Source organism: Penicillium expansum, assembly GCF_000769745.1.
Source record: "Penicillium expansum strain MD-8 chromosome Unknown contig258, whole genome shotgun sequence".
In the NCBI taxonomy this organism is placed as follows: domain Eukaryota; kingdom Fungi; phylum Ascomycota; class Eurotiomycetes; order Eurotiales; family Aspergillaceae; genus Penicillium; species Penicillium expansum.
The window spans coordinates 220,276-238,960 of record NW_015971248.1 but is presented as its reverse complement, the minus strand read 5'-3'; the positions used below and the strand labels follow the sequence as shown (position 1 = coordinate 238,960).

The window sequence follows — 18,685 nt, the reverse complement described above, 5'->3', positions numbered from 1 at the left end:
ATGGGTAGCATAACAACAACTTCTTTTCAAGATCCCTTCCAGGGTATCCCAGCGGCCCGAGCACCAGGTAAAAGATACAATTGATATATTCATGAACCTGAATTAAGAAAGCATGTTTAGATGGTCTCGCGGCTCTTGTTTGGCAGTTCCGAGCGGATACTGATCCCAACAGAACTGATCTCCTCGTGGGTGTGTACAAAACGGAGGAAGGGAAAGCGTATGTGTTGCCAAGTGTGAAAGAGGTATGTATAGCTTCCCAAAGTTTGCCATTCTACAACCGAGGTGCATTACTAAATGTTTTTTATCTATGTTACAGGCAAAGAACAGAATATTCAACGACCCCGATTGGCATCACGAGTATCGTCCTTCCGCTGTGGGTTCCCAGCTTTACAGGGAATTGAGTGCCAATCTGCTTTTCGGCGCAGATCATCGTCTTTTGCGAGAGAAAAGGTAAAAGAAGACTGACATGCTCTTCAATAAATTGATCTAGAGCTGACTTTCCTTCTTAGAATAGTTTCAGCCCAGACTCTCGGCGCAAGTGGCGGATGCCATGTCGGCGCAGTGTTTTTGAAAAATAATTATGGACCGTGGAAGGAGAATGGGAACGCCGAGATTTTCCTTCCGAGCGATACCTGGTGTAAGTTGTTGTTTACTCCCACATGCGAAAGTAATTCTGACTCGGTTCTAGTGAATCATCCTTTCGTATTCCAATCCCAGGGAATTAAGCCCAGTCTTCTGCCTTATTTTAGCAGCAAGACAAACACCTTTGATTTCCAGAAGTTTTCAGAGGCCATCAAATCCTTGCCAACTCAATCCGTGGTTCTTCTCCAGTCTGGAGCTCAGAACCCAACTGGATGTGATCCATCACTAGATCAGTGGCGAGAGCTGGCCTCAATCTTCTTGGAGCGCGGTCACTTGGCATTCTTTGATGCTGCGTATCCCGGTTTTGCCTCGGGAGACATTGATACAGATCTTCAGGGTGCTCGTTTGTTTGCCGAGCAGGAAGTCCCACTCGTATTTGTTTCCACATACGGAAAGGCCTTTGGTCTCTACAGCGAGCGCGTTGGAGTTCTCTCGGTTCTCGTTCCAAATGAGGAAACAGGAAAGAGAGTGGAAGCGCAATTGAGTCTACTTGCACGAGCAGAATCCGGCGCGCCGCCCGATTTCGGGTCCAAGATTGTTGAAACGGTACTGTCAGATGAGGCTTTGCAGCGCCAATGGCGACAGGAAGTGCGCGATATGGCGAACCAGCTCAAGCACCGTCGAGCTGCGCTAAGGGAGGCCTTGGAGAAATTTGAAACACCAGGTAGCTGGCGGCATATTACTGAACAAAACGGAATGTTTTCGTATGTGTTACCAAGATCGGACTCTGGAGACTCATCATACTGACCTTCTTTAGATATGTTGGACTCTCTGTGGAGCAAGTCACTCTGCTCCGAGAGAAGCACCATGTTTATCTTCAGCACTCTGGGAGAATTTCTATCGCGTATGTCTGATAAGCGTATTCTGGGAATAAGGGTTAAACTAACATATTTCTTTCCTTCAGTGGGCTCAATGACTCCAATATCGAATACACTGCTCGCAGTATCAGCGATGTCGTCAAGGCTACAGTCTAAATGGACTTCGAAGGGCTTGGCACATCGAACACAGACGGGAAAATGTGATTTGAGGGCATGATTTTCACTTGGTCATATCGTCAAAAGCACGGGAGCTGCGATGTCGAATCCTCATTCGGAGTTGCTACAGCTTACACTTAGAGGGCCAGATCATGCAAATTATGCATCTGTGAATATGGAAAACTCTAACTTTTCTTTTTGAAAAGCGTAGCTTTCGCAATTCACAAGCAAATCACAATTTCACACACTAGATCTTTGTCCGAAAACTCCTTAGATATGACCTGCATGTCCAATGACTTCCATCTCCCCCGTATTCAGACCTTTGGTCTCGAAGTCTTGCATCCGCAGCTACAACAGACCAAGCGTGCAATTCGTCTCAGTACCAGCGCGGAAAACATGCTGTCTTTGACATCGCGCACCTAGCACTTTGGCCTATCAGATAGTTATATGAACACTCTAGTTTTCTGATGTCTTACCAGCTCCCAGTCAATTATTGTAGACTCTAAAACTGCATTTGATCTCGAAATTAATTACGACTGTATTCATAATGTAGTTATTTCTGTAGAGAGTTGTTGTGTACATACTAGATAGCAAAGAATAGTGCGAGTAGATACTTTCCTCCCACCTTAGCTTTGACAAGGAAGTCACTATATGTAGGAACCGGCATTTGTGCTCTTGTAGACGAATGGATTGACAGGCGATGAGGCTCACGTCGCTCCTTCTTCATCACATTCTTTTTTTTCCCCTGGATTTTCTCCAGTTTGGAGCACCTGTCGCACCAGCACATAACTTCTACCACTCGCAATTTAGACGCTCACAAGAAATTCCATCAATCAAATCATCATATTATTTTTTATCAATACTTCATCTTCATACAGTCACTCCCAACTCTCCTTTTGTCAATTTTATCGCCAAAATGGGTTCCATCGGCTTTGCCGAGCCGACCCTCCTCGACCTTGTCCCAACTCTCGTGGGCGAGTCCAATTTTTCTACGTGGGCTACTTCACTCAAGTGGACCCTGGACTCGCGCGACCCTCGATATTACGAACTTCTCACTGGCATGTGGAGTGAACCCAGTGCAGTCGACCCTACACAGCCTACCCCCACTGAAGTCAAGGCTCGTACACAGTGGGACACCGCCAGTCGTTACCTTCTCCCACTACTCAACGCAACTGTTCATCAAACAGTCAGGTTCTACATTCTCGACGCGAATAACGCACGTACCGCATACTCCAACCTCCACCGCGTCTTCGCAGCCCGGTCTTACGAAGCAGGTTTCGCCAATTTTCTGAAGTTCATGAACACCACATACACTTCCAACAAGCCTCAAGCTTTCGTCAACGAGTGGCGTGACGCCCTTGGTGAGCTCCAGGAGTGCAATTCGACCAAGCTCACGCCTCTTCTCATCTTTTATCACTTCCTGCACGCAGTCAGTGCCAATCCAGCCGCGCATTCATGGCTCGACAGTTTCCTGAATTCGAAAGTCACCACCGATACAACCATCGAAGCAACCTTTGCGGACTTCGTCGTTTCTGAAGATCGTCGCCTCAACACTCTCAATCAAGCTCACTCTTTTAGCTTGCCAAAGGTTAATCATCTCCCCTTCTTTTGTCGGTTTCATAATCGCCAATCTGGTCATTCCAGTGACCACTGCTTCCGCAACCCGATCAACAAAGTCCCGTTTGGTAAAGCGGCTACGGCTCCAGTTACGGCTCCTGCTTCTGCTCAACATACAGTCACCCAAGACCCGCCACAAGAATAGAACAGCATCTTTACAAACTGGGGGCTTCATTCGTTGGAGTTTTTTTGCAATTCTTGCTCACGGGGAGGTGTTTGAATTGGATAGTTCTGTCGGAAGTTAGTTTTAGCAAGAATCAACTCTTCTCGCATGTTTTCATGCACATTGATATCTTCTTTCTCGTTGGTAACCCTTCAGATGAGAGTGAGAGATACGTTGATATGAAGAACCACTCATAGGTCTCGCTCATAGCGAATGCTGAATAATTGTATAAATCCAACCTATTTGAAGAGAAATGATCGATATAACAATTACGCGTGATAAAACCCCTGGCAAGCAGTTGTACTGTTCAAGGTTGCTTAAATTTCATCTATACATAAACAATCACAACTACAATGAAAGGAACGACAAGAGCACTCCACAGAGTAGATCGGAGACCAGACCCCCGATTCGACGAATTCGCAATATTCAACGAATTATTCCCAAATCCAACAGTCCGTAGCCACGCCGGAGCCGTCGAGTTGACATTCAGGATATCCGAATTATAAGCGTCCACAACACCCCTAAACCGAATTTGAATAGCACCCTGGAGAGCATCCTCAGTAGAAATCGTACCCGTCGCCGGATATCCGGAATTATTCAATCGGATGTATGGAGACGCAAGGAAATCCCCATCTAGAGTCAAATTTGCCGTGCGGGTATCGAAATCAACCGTGACATTGGGTAAAACGAACTCGCTCCAGTCTTTCGTATTCCACCATCTCGACTGGAGAACCTGCGTACTCCAGTTTCCGTACTGCTGGGAGGTATTGCATGCAGGCATATCGAGGGTAAAAGGCCAGGATGCGTCCCCGTCAAATGGGTGTAGGGAGTTATACATTCCGCCTGAAAGAGTAAAGGAAGAGTTGGGATTTCTCGTTGCAGTCACGTTGAAATAATCGGGAACGGTTGCATTCTCCTGTTTCTTCTGCTTCCAGGTGAGTCTAGTCAAATTAGGATTGTAATTTCATGAAAAACGAAAAGAATTCCCGCCAGTATGGCACTCACAGTGAAGACATGACGGGGAACATAAGAGGTGTCCCCTCGTTAAGCAATTGCGATTCATATGGCATCGCGGAGATGTTTTGGTTCGGCGGAAACATAATAAGCCATAAATTGACTGGATCAATCCCCGAGTTGTATGTGCCTCGCTGTGTAATTGCCAGGAGGGAGTTCCATTTCAGGATTGTGGTGCGCTTCTTGTGAGTCGGACATACTGTCAAGTTTGGCGTGTATCCGATTGTTGGATTTAGTTCGATTTCTGTGGTCCCGTTGTAGTAACTATACATCGTTAGCCACTTAACTCGGGTAGATCGATCAGTAGAACGAACGATCCAACCCAAGCATAAAGCTGATTCAGACCAGTGACATTGTTAGGCCGGAAATTTGATGATGGATTATAGTCTGGGTCATCTTTTGCCAGCACAGTGGATACTAAAATTAGAAGATAAATCCGCGAAGCCCATCCCCAGATATAACGCATTTTGGGAAAATCAAAATTGGGGTAAAAAGATCGAGAAAGCAATAAGCGGAATGTGGGAATTATAAGGCTGAAATATACGGGTCGGAAAGTGGTTGCCCCTGACAGGTTAGAGTTCTAAAAATTTGCCTTGGACGAATTAGACTCAAAGTTATAGACACCAACAACATTTGAGGTGGTTGTATGGTCTGACCACAACAATACACGCCTTACGGAGTAGACCATTATGTCTTGGCAGTCATATCCGAGGGGAGAAAAAAACAAAAAGATCTGGACTCGCGGGGAATCGAACCCCGGACCACTCCCATGCTAAGGGAGTATTATACCACTAAACCACAAGCCCAGTTGATTGGTGGAGGGATCATAAAAGTGCATCAAGAGCAAAAATACACAATAGAGCACCTTCCTCTCACCTTCCTCACCCACATCCAAATCCTATATTTTCGAGTCTATTTTACTATTATTCCGATTAATATTGAGAACTTGGTATAATTGTCCTGAGCGAACAGTGATTGGGGATATGTGTATGCTTCTTATGCACCTGACCATGAGTTGACTTGAGATATATATCTTCGCACGGGTTAGAATATCTGCCAAATTTCTCCATATGTAGTAAATAAGTGGAATGATAGGCCCACTGGTTCAAATTGAATCTAATATTAGTAGTGATAAAATAAAGGAGTATGCGGTTTCCGAATCAAGCTTATCTAGATCCTAGGTAGCTTGGGTAGCTCCAAGTATCTCCTGGTGTGCTAGCTTGTCGGTTGCTGCCTCGACATCGTATAGGTCCTCCAGCGTCATATTTTTCAGCCACGCGCTGGGACGCTGCCTGTTTCCGCATCGTCAACTCGCTGGGGAGACAATCGCCAACTTCAGTCTTGTGAGGAACCGTCCTGCGATCTATCGCTTGCGACTTCGTCATATTTTGCTCAAATCAACCCCCTAGCACAAGATTCGCTGGGGACATGGTGTCAAATTCATTGCGAGAAAAGCTAGCGACGAAAAAAAGACCGCTGATGATAATGGATGCACCGTACACTTTACGAATGGTTCCACTGCTATTAGGTTCCGACTTGTCGTTGGTTCTGATGGCATATGGAGCAAAGTTCATACTCTGGTGAGTATGCATCTGAGAACCTACAACATTTGGAAGTGTCCGTTGTTCAAGCTCACATGCACAAGGCAAGAGTATTCTGGTAAGCTCTATATCGAACGTGAAATGTCACAGGATAATTGCAGTGGTTTTGTGACGCGGGTAAGATATTCCTGGTTCTGGATAATCCGCTTGCCCTTAGCTGGACCGAAGACGAAGGAATCACGGGGTGTAATTTTAACACTGCCATTATGTCTCTGGTCGGGGGGATCAAAGCTTCCGGGAGCACCTTGCCACTCTAGCGCCCCGCGGAACATGTGATCATGTCTCAGACGGGCAAACCAAAAACGGCAATTGATGGAGTAAAAGTGGAGAAACTGGCTTGAGGGATGGTGGAGTGAGGTAGGGAAATAGATCCCACCCGGGGGAGGAGCAAAGTCCTATTGGGCCGAGGCACAAACGGGTCTCAACAATAATGAAGTTCAAGAAGCAGCGCGTGGACCCTTATCGCGTTGACAGGGGTGCAATGGGGCTGGCTGTTGATCTGGGCCAGAAAACCTTCAGCGTTGTATTTGGTCACAGCCAGTTACTACACTTCCACTGGTATCGGGCTCCCGCTGAGGTTGCAATTTGATAAGACACTGAATCTATCCTACAATCGTTGACACTTTTAGGGGATTGGTTTATTTTGACAAAATCCGGCAATTTTCCGGCAATGTCGGCGATATCCCCTCACGAGGCGTGATAAGCTTCGACTTTGGGACTTTTGACAACAAGCTCATGGAGCTTTGCACATAAAGTTACTGAATAACCTTTGGTTATTTACACAATGTGTGTCTCTTCAATCGCGTCGCAACACGGTCATGTCCCAGCCAAAATCAGAGTCGCCGTTTACGGTCAGTGCTTTAGGGAGCAGGGGTACTGGATTATCCTGGCTCTCCAACTCTGGAATAATCAAGCTCAACTTAATGCTGGTGCTTTTACAAATTTCCAGTTATGCAACGGGTTATGATGGATCGATGATGAATGGGCTGCAGTCCCTTACCATCTGGCAAAACTCTTTCAATAACCCAGGGGCTTCTGAGTTGGGTCTGTACGTGACAAGCAAGCTAAATATGCACACGCTGGCCGGAATTCGACGATTGGTACGAAAGAACCAGAACTAACATAATCTTGAATAGTCTTAACGCGATACAAAACGTTGGCCAGCTCATCACAATGCCTATTTGCGCCATCAGTTGCGACAAATTCGGTCGTCGTCCGGTTCTTTTCGTTGGCGCCTTCATTCTTTTAGTCGGCGTTGCCCTCCAGGCTGCAGCACAGAACGTCGGAATGTTCATCGCAGCGCGAGGAATCATCGGCATGGGCCTCGTCCTAAACATCACCGCGGCGCCGCTCCTCCTCCTGGAGTTGGCCTTTCCCAGACAACAGGGACCACAGGTAGCCATATACAACAGCCTATGGAACCTGGGTGCTTTAGTTGCTGCGTGGGTAACCTATGGCACATTTCACATCAACAACACCTGGTCATGGCGACTTCCTTCGCTCCTTCAAGGTCTCTCCAGTGTGCTCCAGATTGGTCTCTGCTTCCTGATTGAGGAGTCGCCCCGATGGCTTATCAGCAAAGAGCGCGACGATGAGGCGAGAAGGCTGATTTGCAAATATCATGCCAACGGGGATGATTCCGACCCTTTAGTCACGCTAGAGATGGAGGAGATCCGCGTTGCTCTTCAACTCGAGAACGAGGCGAGACGCACGACCTCATACTTGACGTTTTTCCAAAGTAAAGGTAACATCAGACGGTTCTTCATCATTCTTTGTGTGGGGTTCTTTTCACAGTGGAGCGGTAATGGTCTGATCTCATACTACCTCACACTGATTCTCGACTCGATTGGCTACAAATCCGAGGGCACTCAAACACTCATCAATGCACTTCTCACACTGTGGTCAATGATCTGGAGCTTGGTATTTTCCGCTGTGATGAATCGATTTGGTCGGCGAACTCTGTTCCTTATCTCTACCGCAGGTATCCTGGCCGTCTATATCGTTTGGACAGCCCTCGAGGCTGTGTATGAGAGAGGGGCAGCGCTGGACGGGACTGGGGGTAACGACCACTACGCGAAGGGCGTCTTGGCCATGATATTCCTGTACAATTTCTTTTACTCCGTTGGTTGGACGCCTCTGCAGGTTACCTACTGCATCGAGATATTGCCTTTCGACTTGCGCGCCCGAGGTCTCGTTTTGTATAACCTCTTCGTCGCACTTGCTGGTATCTTTAACCAGTATGTCAATCCAATCGGTGTCACCAACAGCAAGTGGAAATTTTATATTACCTACGATGTGTGGTTGGCATTTGAGCTTGTGGTCGTCTACTTCCTCTTTGTCGAGACCGGCAGTCTGAGTCTGGAAGAAACTGCCGTTATCTTGGATGGAGAAGAGTATGGGAACAAGTTGATTGAAACCACTGCATCTACAGCCGAGAGGGAAATTGGCGAGAAGGCAAAATTGCAGGCAATTGCCAACAGTGAGGAGATAGCGCCGGACAAATTATAGGCACGGAGAAATATGGGCGCAGGGTCGCGGGGTAATTTTCTCAAGTCAAGACCTGTTGACGATTTTGTGTGATATAATGTGCAATTAAGAATGATATTTAATCCTTTCCATATTATACTTATCAAAGGCATGTCTTAATCCATGAGGTAATATGATGGATATAGGGCTCAGTTTTTGACTACTCGAGGTACATTCTTAAGCAACTGCTACTAGGTTGAGTACTAAGAAAATTGTCTGTGGACATGAAGATCTGCCGTCACTTTGTCACTGTCACTGCTGGGGGTCTAGAAAATTAGCTAGTCGGCTATGGGTCTGTTATAGAGAATCGTCTCTACAACATGTCTTATGTTGTGCGTTGTGCTTTCACCGGCGTGCCCAACGTTTCGTTCAAATTCGATGACATCCGTTGATAGGTGTGTGTTCACAAACTATTCTTGTGATCTTGAGAACCTTGGCTTGCGGGATTGTGCGAGAAGGCTGGTGTAGTTTGACTAAACTATACAACTACGCGTTAAATGATTGTAAATCCAATCTTTCATATACCTCGGCATTCTCGCCGAGCCTTACTCCACATAAAACTAGTACGACCTCATAATTAATCGGCTCCCGTATTTATCGGGCCTATCGGATCCCTACGAACCGACCAGCAGGATCATATCTTGGCAGACAATCCCGGCAAAATGTACTTGATATTTATCCGGTTTGCTGGGAGACTGACAGAGTGGCTTGCTCAACATTAGCCCCGCCATTGCTCGGGCGTATCTAATCACCCCTCAATATCTCCCGACTGTGTCTCAAACAGTCATATTTGTAGTTCTCTCAATACATCCTCTCAGTATGTCTTTCCCTAAAGCCGTACCCGATTGGAACAACCTCAAAGTGATCCATAAGAACACTCTTCCCCCACGGGCGCACTTCTACAGCTATGCTTCAGAGGAATTAGCCCTCACCTTCAACCGCGACAACAGCGAGTATATTTCCCTCAATGGCACTTGGAAGTTCCGACACGATGCTTCTCCTTTCGAGGCACCTGAGTGGTCCACTGCCAATCCCTTGAGCTGGGACGACATCAAAGTCCCAGGAATGTGGCAGCTCCAAGGTTACTCCCACCCAACCTACACCAACGTCAACTATCCATTCCACGTCAATCCTCCTCAAGTGCCACTCCTCAATGAGACTGGATCTTACTGGAGGCAGTTTGTAACTCCTTCCACGTGGGAAGGACAACAGATTCGCATCCGCTTCGAAGGTGTTGATAGTGCGTTTCATCTCTGGATCAACGGAGAAGAGGTTGGGTACTCGCAGGGTTCACGCAACCCCAGTGAGTTTGACATCACCTTCCTTCTCAAGCCATCCGGGTCTGTGAACACCATCGCGGTGCGGGTGTACGAGTTCTGTGATGGTTCGTATATCGAGCGGCAAGATCAGTGGCTTCTGAGTGGCATCTTCCGAGATGTTGCGTTGCTGGCCTTCCCGCTGCACTCGGTGGGTGACTTCAACGCTGTTCCAACACTTAGCGAAGATTTATCTACAGGCCAGCTGGTCACTAATCTTAAGATACAAGGAGAAGGCGCCGATGTCCAGGCCAGGTTATATCGACCAGATGGCACGTTACTTAAAGAATTGAGATTCTCTTCTAAAGAATCTGGTCGTATCGATGTATCTGGTGATGATTTAAAGCTGTGGTCTGCCGAAGATCCGGTTCTTTATACCTTGACTCTCTCCTTCAATGGCCGTACTATTCCCCAGCGCATTGGATTCCGGCGCATCGAGCAAAAAGGAGCAAACTTCTTGGTCAACGGCAAGCCAATAATTTTATACGGCATGAACCGCCATGAACATCACCACCTCCACGGCCGCGCCGTCCCGTATGAAAATATGCGTGCGGACCTCATTCTGATGAAGAAGCACAACATCAACGCTCTGCGATGTTGTCATCAACCCAATGATCCCAGACTTTATGAAGTGTGTGATGAACTTGGTCTTTACGTCATGGCCGAGGCCGATCTTGAGGCTCACGGCTTTGACCCGGTGGAGCGCTCCAATATTCCCAACCAGCACCTGATGACCGAACACGAAATTCAGGAGACCTCATACAAGATGGCTACCAAGTGGACGTCGGACAATCCAGAATGGAAGGACGCTTATCTTGATCGTGCTGTTGAGCTTGTTGAGCGCTTCAAGAACTTCTCTTGTATTATTATGTGGTCCCTTGGAAACGAGGCTTTCTACGGTCAAAACCACGCGACCATGTACAAGTGGATTAAGGAAGCTGATCCAACCCGTCTCGTCCACTACGAAGGTGATCGGGAGGCTATCAGCGCTGATTTGTATTCCACCATGTACTGGAGTATCGACGATCTCAAGAAACACATCAAGGAGAAGCCGGATAGACCTCTGATTCAGTGCGAGTACGCACACGCCAGTAAGTTCAGTCTCAAATCCGTGCTTGAGGCAACTTCTACCATATCTGCTAACCTCTGTTTCGTGTGTAGTGGGCAACGGACCGGGTGGATTGAAAGAATACATCGAGACATATCGGAATGAAAAGCTGCTCCAAGGCGGCTTCATCTGGGAGTGGTGTAACCATGGCCTTCTCAAGAGAGACGGTGACACTTCGTATTATGCATACGGCGGCGACTTCGGCGACGAGCCCAATGACGCAGACTTCATCCTTGACGGAATGGTGTTCTCGGACCACACACCCAGCCCGGGGCTAGCGGAATACAAAAAGGCAATTGAGCCAGTCACGGTGATACTCAAGGGACGCTCCCTTGAAGTAGCAAACCACTACGATTTCAATACCCTCGACCACCTGTCCATATCTTGGCACGTTGTTACAGACTCGGGAAACAGTGAGCCAACACCATGGCAGATACCCGAAATCCAACCCGGAGAATCCAAGATGCTCGATCTCCCCGAGGGCGTGGTATTGGGCTCTAATCCCAGCTGGCTCACCATCAACTTCCGTCTCAAGGTGGACAAATCCTGGGCACCCCAGGGACACGAGGTTGCTTGGGCACAGATTCCATTGTTCGATGACCAGAAACTCGCAATCCATTCAACCATAACGTCACTACAATCAAAACTGTCCGTTCAGGAGGGACCCGGCCGGCTATATATCAACTCAAATAGCTTTGGCTCCCACTTCACCTACGACCTGATCAGAGGCGATCTATCATGGTCCACAGAGGCTGGCAAAATCTTCAACAGCGGACCTCAACTGGGCATATACCGAGCCCTTACACAGAACGACCTCGGATCGGCGGGGCCTAGTCCCGAGTGGGATCGCTTCCGCGTGAAAAGCAGTCGGATGCTCGTCGAATCTGCCAAGTGGCATGTCAACGAGGATAACGGAAGCGTGCTAATCGCAACTAAAGTCCGCGTTGCACCGACTGTCCTGGAATGGGCATTTGAGGCTACTCTCACTTACACTATTACGGAGACATCCGTCAGTCTGCATGTTAAGGGCGACTTCACAGGAACATACCCAAAGTATATCCCAAGAATCGGTCTCACACTTCGTCTTCCGCGACAATATGACGCTGCCACGTGGTTTGGTAGAGGTCCCGGAGAATCGTACCGTGACACGAGATCAGCTGCACGGTTCGGAAAATACACTGCTTCCATTGAGAGCGGTCTGGAGACACCATATGAGTGGCCCCAGGAGAACGGTAATCGCATCGATACCCGCTGGGTGAATGTTCACTCCTCGCCTCCGGATACTTCTTATGCTGCCTCTGCTGGAGCGATTGCACCAATTCCAGAGATCCAGGCGTATATGGATACACCGTTCAGTTTCTCTCTTCGCAAGTATGCGACGGCGGAGCTTGACCGCGCGAAACATCCACATGAGCTTTCCGAGCTGGATAATGAGACTGAGCTCAATATTGACTATGCGCATCATGGAATTGGTACCGCGAGCTGTGGGCCTGGTGCCTTTGAGGGTCATAGACTTGAGGCTGGGGCGTTTGAGTTTACTACGACCTTTGGTATCGTTGGTGATAAAAAGGTCTGAGAGGTTGTGAAAGTCGCTATGGTAGATATGCATCTGAGCTTGTTTGTATTCCTTTTTGGCTTTGTTCCACGTTCCTATATTGTAGTACTTTGCAGGGGATTTTCCATGCAGGAACATGAGAGGAGGTCAATTAGTCCGCTATTGATAGGGTCGAGAGGGCAGTCATCAACCAATATTTCATATTGGTTTCAACAAACCTTTTCCCTCAATGGAACCATCTCAGATTAAAGATTTCAGGCTTCGTATCATTGATACGTGGTGCCATTTTTGTTCTACATCCTGGATGGTATGTGATAGGGAAGAATATGAGTGAGAGAGAATAGAGAAGGGTTTGACAAAGAAAGATGGTTGGGATGTTGTGAGGGGAAATGAGGAAGGAAAGCACAAAGAGGGAAGGTGCCCTGGAGGTGGTTGCCTAGGTGGTTGCCATGTGATGTGTTTACCTCCCACTTCAACTTGTCAATCTCTCCCTTGCAATATACACGATTCATCCTTGTTCTTTATCTGCAATGACTCTCATAACCCTTGCTATTCTTTGGTCCACAATCGATTCTAGCAATTGAGAAATCGGGGAATCGGGATGGAACGACCTTGGGTCACAATACTTGAACCTCTAGCCATCACAAAGCCGCAGACATGAGTGTGCGAAGTGGTGGCATGGATGCAAAACTTCACTCTATCTGGATAAGGCAACTCCACAGTTCACCCAGGATTTCCCAGTGCGGTCACTTCTGCTTTTCAACACAATCATTATCTCACTCTTCAACAGAAGTTCGCCTGAGCCTACTGGAAACAATATTGATACTTTGTTCTATTCATGAAATGGACAAAAGGAGCACAGCCTCCATCCTCTTTGTACCTGGACTCCCCTCACATCGACGTGTGTTCCACCCCGACGGACATCGAGCAATTCGGAAAATGTTGCGACAGACGAACCTCAAATCCTCGTGGCGATGATAACGTCTTTTACTGGAGAATTGGGAAACAATGTGGCAGGCTGCTTCCTACCAAACATGGCAGCTACCATAAATGAGAATGTACTGAGACAAGCCTAATCAGGTCTTGAAATACCGACACTATTTGATGGCAAACTTGAACTTTCCACATCCAGTGGGAGGTAAAGTATGCGATCTGTCTTATTGTACCTGTCCGTTGTCAACAATAAAGTGATTGGCCTCCCTTTCCTCTTTTCAAAGACTTCTAGAGAACAGCAACATGGATTCCGCACCGGAGCTGTATCTTCCTAGGGCCGGGAAAGGGTCTATGAACAACCCACATCAGCAAGTATCCCCAAAATCGATATGTGTTTGCAGTCAATATACATAAGGGTTGGGACATTGGAACCCGCAAGGGTGCTCTACAACCTACTGCCCGACTTTTCATTGTTACCAACCAACCCATCCTACCCCACTACGCTCAACGCCATATGGGGATGAAAAGCGCCCTGAATGAGAGAGAATTTTCAAGGTCTGTGAAGTTGACGGAGATGGTATGTGTGCATTCATAGCACATCCCGTTGCCTATGTGCGAGACCTTGAGCTTACATGGATGGATAACACACTACGACGAAACAATTCTCTTCAGACAGACTTTCATTAAAACTACCTAGGGCGTTGAGGATTCTTAAATAGTCGAGTCTACAACACGCAACGTGGTCAGTCTGCACTGACTTCTGCATTGATCGTGTGGTAACCGGTGAAGGCTGATTTTGTTCTGCCACCGAATGGAACAAGGATACTCGACGAGAACGTCTACATGGCGATGAAGTATCTGCCTGGCACTGGAAGAATACCGGATGGGTAGAATTTGACCATAATGGACACATCCGAGCTGAGCGAGCCTCTCACAGATTCCGTTTTGTATAAAGAGGAGGGGAATCCCAGCTCGGAGAAGAAGAAGAAGAAGAAGAAGAAGAAGAAGCAGAACAGTATCGCGTTCATCATCCCGATGTTGTTACGCGGATCTCCTTTAAGCCAAGCAGCAAAATCGGCAATCTCGGATAAGATGGAGAGCTTTTCCTCGCAAGGGTGAAGGGAGAAGTCTTCTGTCATGTTCCCATATCACTGTGTTGCTCAACCTACCTAATGTTGCTGAACTCCGCCATTTGATGCCTACAACCTGGCCAGCTACGCGCAAAGTTCGAAATGACCCCAGTGCTGATTGCTGAGACCGGCATAGGACTAAGGGCATCGACACCCTCACTCCAAACATGTGGTATATTCCCATGTCAAGTTTCTCGTTCAATTTTGCGATCCCTTCACGCCAATACTTTAAGCTACCGCCCCGCCGGCCTTGAACTTGCCGATGATCACGTCTTTCGAAGCATTTTGACATGCAGACTGCTCGGTAGGTCTACCGGCTTTTGTCCACACGACTAAAATGATTTCGCCACGGACTGCGCTGTGCGACTGATGTTCTGGAATTTCACGCTAAGCAGACATGCTAAGCACGGCGGCTAATAATAAAAAACGATGTCGAGCTCACATTTGGGGTAATACCATGCATTTGTTTCGCCTCTCGTTGCATTACTGGAGTTACAAATGCCCTATATTACTTAGGTCTTTTGACTTTGCATTTAATTCTCTATCAAACAAGCAGCATGGGATTTGTTACCTCTGGGCCGACTTATATCTGCATCTACCCACATGTGTTTATGTAGTTCCATTAAACGAGCCTATCACACCAAATGTAATCAAGCTCAGAATATCTATCAAATTCACCTGGCTCAAATGTACTATTACTGACTTTACGGTAGTTCTTCATCATACCACGCATGATGCTCCACAACACATGCGTGATTGAGAAGAAAACCGGAAGGTCAGTCACGGATTCATCCAAATTAACATTCAGTCTGCCTATAAATGACAGTGAAAATCATGCTTCCATTGTTTGTATGTAAAGATATCGAAAGGGCTAGAACATGGACGAAGAAAATATCCGCAGAATCCGCACGTCCCATTTACTTCTCGCCTTCATTGTGTTGTCCTTCACCCTCATTGTCTTGATGAGCTCCCTCATCACGCGGCTCGTTCTCGGGGAATAATGCCTGGAACCAGGCTACGGCTGCATCCTGGACTCCCTGGCTGATACGGCCGGAGGGGTTTCGGGCCACCATAGCGCCATGGTTGCGGAGGTGGTTGCGCAGAGCCCTAGTGTTGGATATAGGAATCTGTAATGAATTCATTAGCATTAGGCAAGATGGTGTCTGGTATGAGATATGTTGGTGAACTCACATGGCCATATTCGCAGCCGGGAATCCGACAAAAGACTTCCCCATAACGCACGATGATCGATCCATCTATCGCCTATTTGAATGTTGATTTCATCCGTTAGTACGAGCCTCATGAGTGGGAGAGTTGTTTTGCAGGTTGGTTCAAGTGTGCTAATTGACATGTACTCACCTGCTCGTAGGGGGGAAGACTCAGTTCACCAGCGGCCCCCTTTTGCAGGTAGCGGCCATAGGCCGCGCAGGAATGCAGAAAGACAGGTCCAATAGGTTGCGACATTTTGGTTGGTTGATGAGATATCAGTTGGTTGTAGGTGGTTTGGTTCGATGGTGTCGTGGTTGTGAGAAGAAAGGATGTTTGGATGACTGGTGTGGAGGAAAGAAAATGGCAAACAACTTTTAGGGCAGAGAGACTGGAAGTGCGTGGGTGGTTTCCCATTATAGGTGACCAGGGAGTTGGAAATATATAATTTTCCTCGTACCTCACTACCAAATGTTGGAACATTTGCTTAGACTTTGTAAGCTCTTTTGGTATTTTGACTTACAAATTAGGACTTTATAGCCCAGATATCTGCCGGAACTTGGGATAGTCAAGTAACAAAGTTGGCAGGCTCAAAATGGTGTCATTTCTCTTCTTCATCCAACATCAGATGGCCTGACTTCTGGTTCAGATCTATGACTTTGGACTTAGATCTCCCTCATTTCAGATTTACTACCCACTCAGCCCAATCGCACTTCATTATCTTTTCAACTCATGCTACCATGTGGCAAGAAACCTTATAGAACTAGCTTTGTGATACAAGACGTAAACCAAACATTTTGGCTGTATCAATGCCACTGAATTCGATGGATGAAAAAAATCGAGCCTGACTTAGGGCTTGGAAGAGGGCGATAAAAAAACATGACGATCGGTGTCAATCATGCTGGAATGGCCTAGGATGTCATAGTTACCACCATAATTTAGTGTCCCCTGCCCTCTTCAACCTTGCCGTTGTGATCCTGTTCTCCATTTGCAGCTTGATTGTCTTCCTCGTTCGATTCTAGATTATATTTCTCCTCATCATCAAAGAGGGATTCGTACCAAGCAGCGACGGCAGCTTTAGTAGCTTCGCTGATGCGGCCGGATGGGGTCCAGGCGACCATGAGCCCATGGCGACTAGGGTGGTCGCGCAAGTTCCTTGTTTCGGCTAGGGGAACCTGTAATTCATCGGTTAGCCTTTACTGGATAAAGTAATGAGACATCTGTGTGGACTCACTCGACCGCGCCAGCAGCCGGTAAGGTGGCAATAAACCTCCCCAGGATGAACAATCGCTTGTTTGTCTGTTGTCTATTTCAATATTTCTGTCAGCAATCAGTTTCAAAGAAGATTGAAAGGCTCTGTGACTGCTTCAATCCATTTGTGCTCACCTGCTCGTATGGGGGGAGATCAACCACCCCAGTCATGCCGTGTCGCAGGTACCGTTGATAGGCTGCGCAGGCATACAGGAAAGCAGGGCCTTACTTTCGGGGCATTTTGAATTTGGAAATAGGTTTCGATCAATTGTGGTAGTTGGAGGGGTTGAGTGATAGGGTGGAAATTGAATGGGTAATGTGAGGAATGGAAGTTGTTAGGGTGACTCTAGTTTGAGAGAAAAGCAAACAAACCATAAGTTAAAACAGGAAAGAGGCACTAGACGTGGTTTCCTATATGTGGCCACCGAGTTCCTGGCTTCGTGGTTCTTTCCCCCGTCTCACTGTTGGATACCTGTCGTAGTGAATGCTTAAGAATATCTGTAGATCCTTTTTGGGAGTTGTAAAAGTAAGACTCTAGCCTGACTTCTAGATCTGCATTTTATTGATCGAATATTCACCTGCACTGGATTAGTGAACTGGTGAAGCGAGTCTCAATCATAATCTAAATGCTCTATGATCAGAGACTTTCTCACCTCCTCTTCTCGAAATTTTCAACCAACAATATCAGATGCTAGCGATCGATTGAACGTACTGGGAATTGAAAGTTGTCCAGCATAACACGCATCATACTTCATATCACTATAGTTATGGTTGATACAAGATAACGAAAGTGTTGCAGCTAGCCATGCGGCAAAATACCTGGCCGTGGTGGACGAGGACCCCCCAAGTCGACTCTATTTCAATCTTAATTTCATTGATTAGCATGTGTTTCGTGGGTTGAGGCTCTGTTTCACATGTTCCGAAAGTGGTTCCAGTGTCCAGGTTGATTTGTACTTACTCGGTCGTATTCTGGGAAACTAAGCTCCACAGTAGCTCTGCATCGGAGTTATCGCTTATAGCCTTGAGATAATCAAGTGGCCGAGTTTGACTGGGCTCTGAGCGGTATCATATGTATTCCTCATTATCACAAACTCTCTGACTTCGGATTTAGAACCTTGCCATTTCGGATTGACCAAATATATAGCCCAAACAATCTTCATAATATCTCCGACCAAGAATCCTTGATGCTTGCAATGAAATGACATTACTTGTTGTTGTTGGGGTTCGACGACATGGATAGGATTTGGGGTCGATCAGGGTCATCATCTCCAGAGTTAGTGAAATTAGCCATTGAAGATGCTTCAAGAGTTATCTGGGTGTCAGATTCCATTAGCGTAACCTCATCTGTAGATAGTAGGAGCTGATGCGGAAAAGTGGACCCAGAAATAGCTTAGAAGAACGACGTTAGCCCTATAGAATAATTATGATTTTGGGGCTTGTAGCTGACGATGGAAGATACCACAACAAAAGGCAAGTATTACTCAGTGAGAAAATATCCCCACGACCTCTGGCGTCGTTCACAGTCCATCATCATGCCCCCCGTTTTCTCCCCTACCTACCTCCTCACCAGGAAGGATTGCCTCGTATTCTCTCGCACCCCCTCCTCGTCGGTGAACACTGGCTCGAACCAAGAAATGGCAGCCTCGATG

The 18,685-nt window shown here is 47.0% G+C and overlaps 8 protein-coding genes across 8 annotated transcripts; 4 read left to right on the top strand and 4 right to left on the bottom strand.

Annotated features, from left to right (window-relative positions):
- On the top strand, window positions 1–1,616 carry PEX2_075030 (Pyridoxal phosphate-dependent transferase, major region, subdomain 2; the record flags this gene model as incomplete). Its single annotated transcript, XM_016744773.1, has 7 exons — window positions 1–67; window positions 121–242; window positions 317–450; window positions 510–637; window positions 689–1,346; window positions 1,400–1,486; window positions 1,547–1,616. The coding sequence occupies 7 exons, from the start codon at window positions 1–3 to the stop codon at window positions 1,614–1,616; spliced, it is 1,266 nt and encodes a 421-aa protein (XP_016600693.1).
- A 916-nt stretch (window positions 1,617–2,532) lies between these two features.
- PEX2_075020 (uncharacterized protein) lies at window positions 2,533–3,378 on the top strand (the record flags this gene model as incomplete). Its single annotated transcript, XM_016744772.1, has 1 exon — window positions 2,533–3,378. One exon carries the CDS (start codon window positions 2,533–2,535, stop codon window positions 3,376–3,378), a length of 846 nt encoding a protein of 281 aa, XP_016600692.1.
- Window positions 3,379–3,724: 346 nt separating this feature from the next.
- On the bottom strand, window positions 3,725–4,876 carry PEX2_075010 (uncharacterized protein; the record flags this gene model as incomplete). The annotated part of the gene is made up of 3 exons (XM_016744771.1): window positions 3,725–4,337; window positions 4,402–4,674; window positions 4,725–4,876. 3 exons carry the CDS (start codon window positions 4,874–4,876, stop codon window positions 3,725–3,727), a joined length of 1,038 nt encoding a protein of 345 aa, XP_016600691.1.
- Window positions 4,877–6,795: 1,919 nt separating this feature from the next.
- Window positions 6,796–8,519, top strand: PEX2_075000 (Major facilitator superfamily domain, general substrate transporter; the record flags this gene model as incomplete). Its single annotated transcript, XM_016744770.1, has 3 exons — window positions 6,796–6,884; window positions 6,961–7,059; window positions 7,148–8,519. 3 exons carry the CDS (start codon window positions 6,796–6,798, stop codon window positions 8,517–8,519), a joined length of 1,560 nt encoding a protein of 519 aa, XP_016600690.1.
- An 837-nt stretch (window positions 8,520–9,356) lies between these two features.
- Window positions 9,357–12,537, top strand: PEX2_074990 (Glycoside hydrolase, family 2, N-terminal; the record flags this gene model as incomplete). The annotated part of the gene is made up of 2 exons (XM_016744769.1): window positions 9,357–10,944; window positions 11,015–12,537. 2 exons carry the CDS (start codon window positions 9,357–9,359, stop codon window positions 12,535–12,537), a joined length of 3,111 nt encoding a protein of 1,036 aa, XP_016600689.1.
- A 1,751-nt stretch (window positions 12,538–14,288) lies between these two features.
- On the bottom strand, window positions 14,289–14,588 carry PEX2_074980 (uncharacterized protein; the record flags this gene model as incomplete). The annotated part of the gene is made up of 1 exon (XM_016744768.1): window positions 14,289–14,588. The coding sequence occupies one exon, from the start codon at window positions 14,586–14,588 to the stop codon at window positions 14,289–14,291; it is 300 nt and encodes a 99-aa protein (XP_016600688.1).
- Window positions 14,589–15,496: 908 nt separating this feature from the next.
- PEX2_074970 (uncharacterized protein) lies at window positions 15,497–16,043 on the bottom strand (the record flags this gene model as incomplete). Its single annotated transcript, XM_016744767.1, has 3 exons — window positions 15,497–15,706; window positions 15,771–15,842; window positions 15,939–16,043. The coding sequence occupies 3 exons, from the start codon at window positions 16,041–16,043 to the stop codon at window positions 15,497–15,499; spliced, it is 387 nt and encodes a 128-aa protein (XP_016600687.1).
- Window positions 16,044–16,723: 680 nt separating this feature from the next.
- PEX2_074960 (uncharacterized protein) lies at window positions 16,724–17,207 on the bottom strand (the record flags this gene model as incomplete). The annotated part of the gene is made up of 3 exons (XM_016744766.1): window positions 16,724–16,960; window positions 17,020–17,091; window positions 17,172–17,207. The coding sequence occupies 3 exons, from the start codon at window positions 17,205–17,207 to the stop codon at window positions 16,724–16,726; spliced, it is 345 nt and encodes a 114-aa protein (XP_016600686.1).
- Between the last annotated feature and the right edge of the window lie 1,478 nt (window positions 17,208–18,685).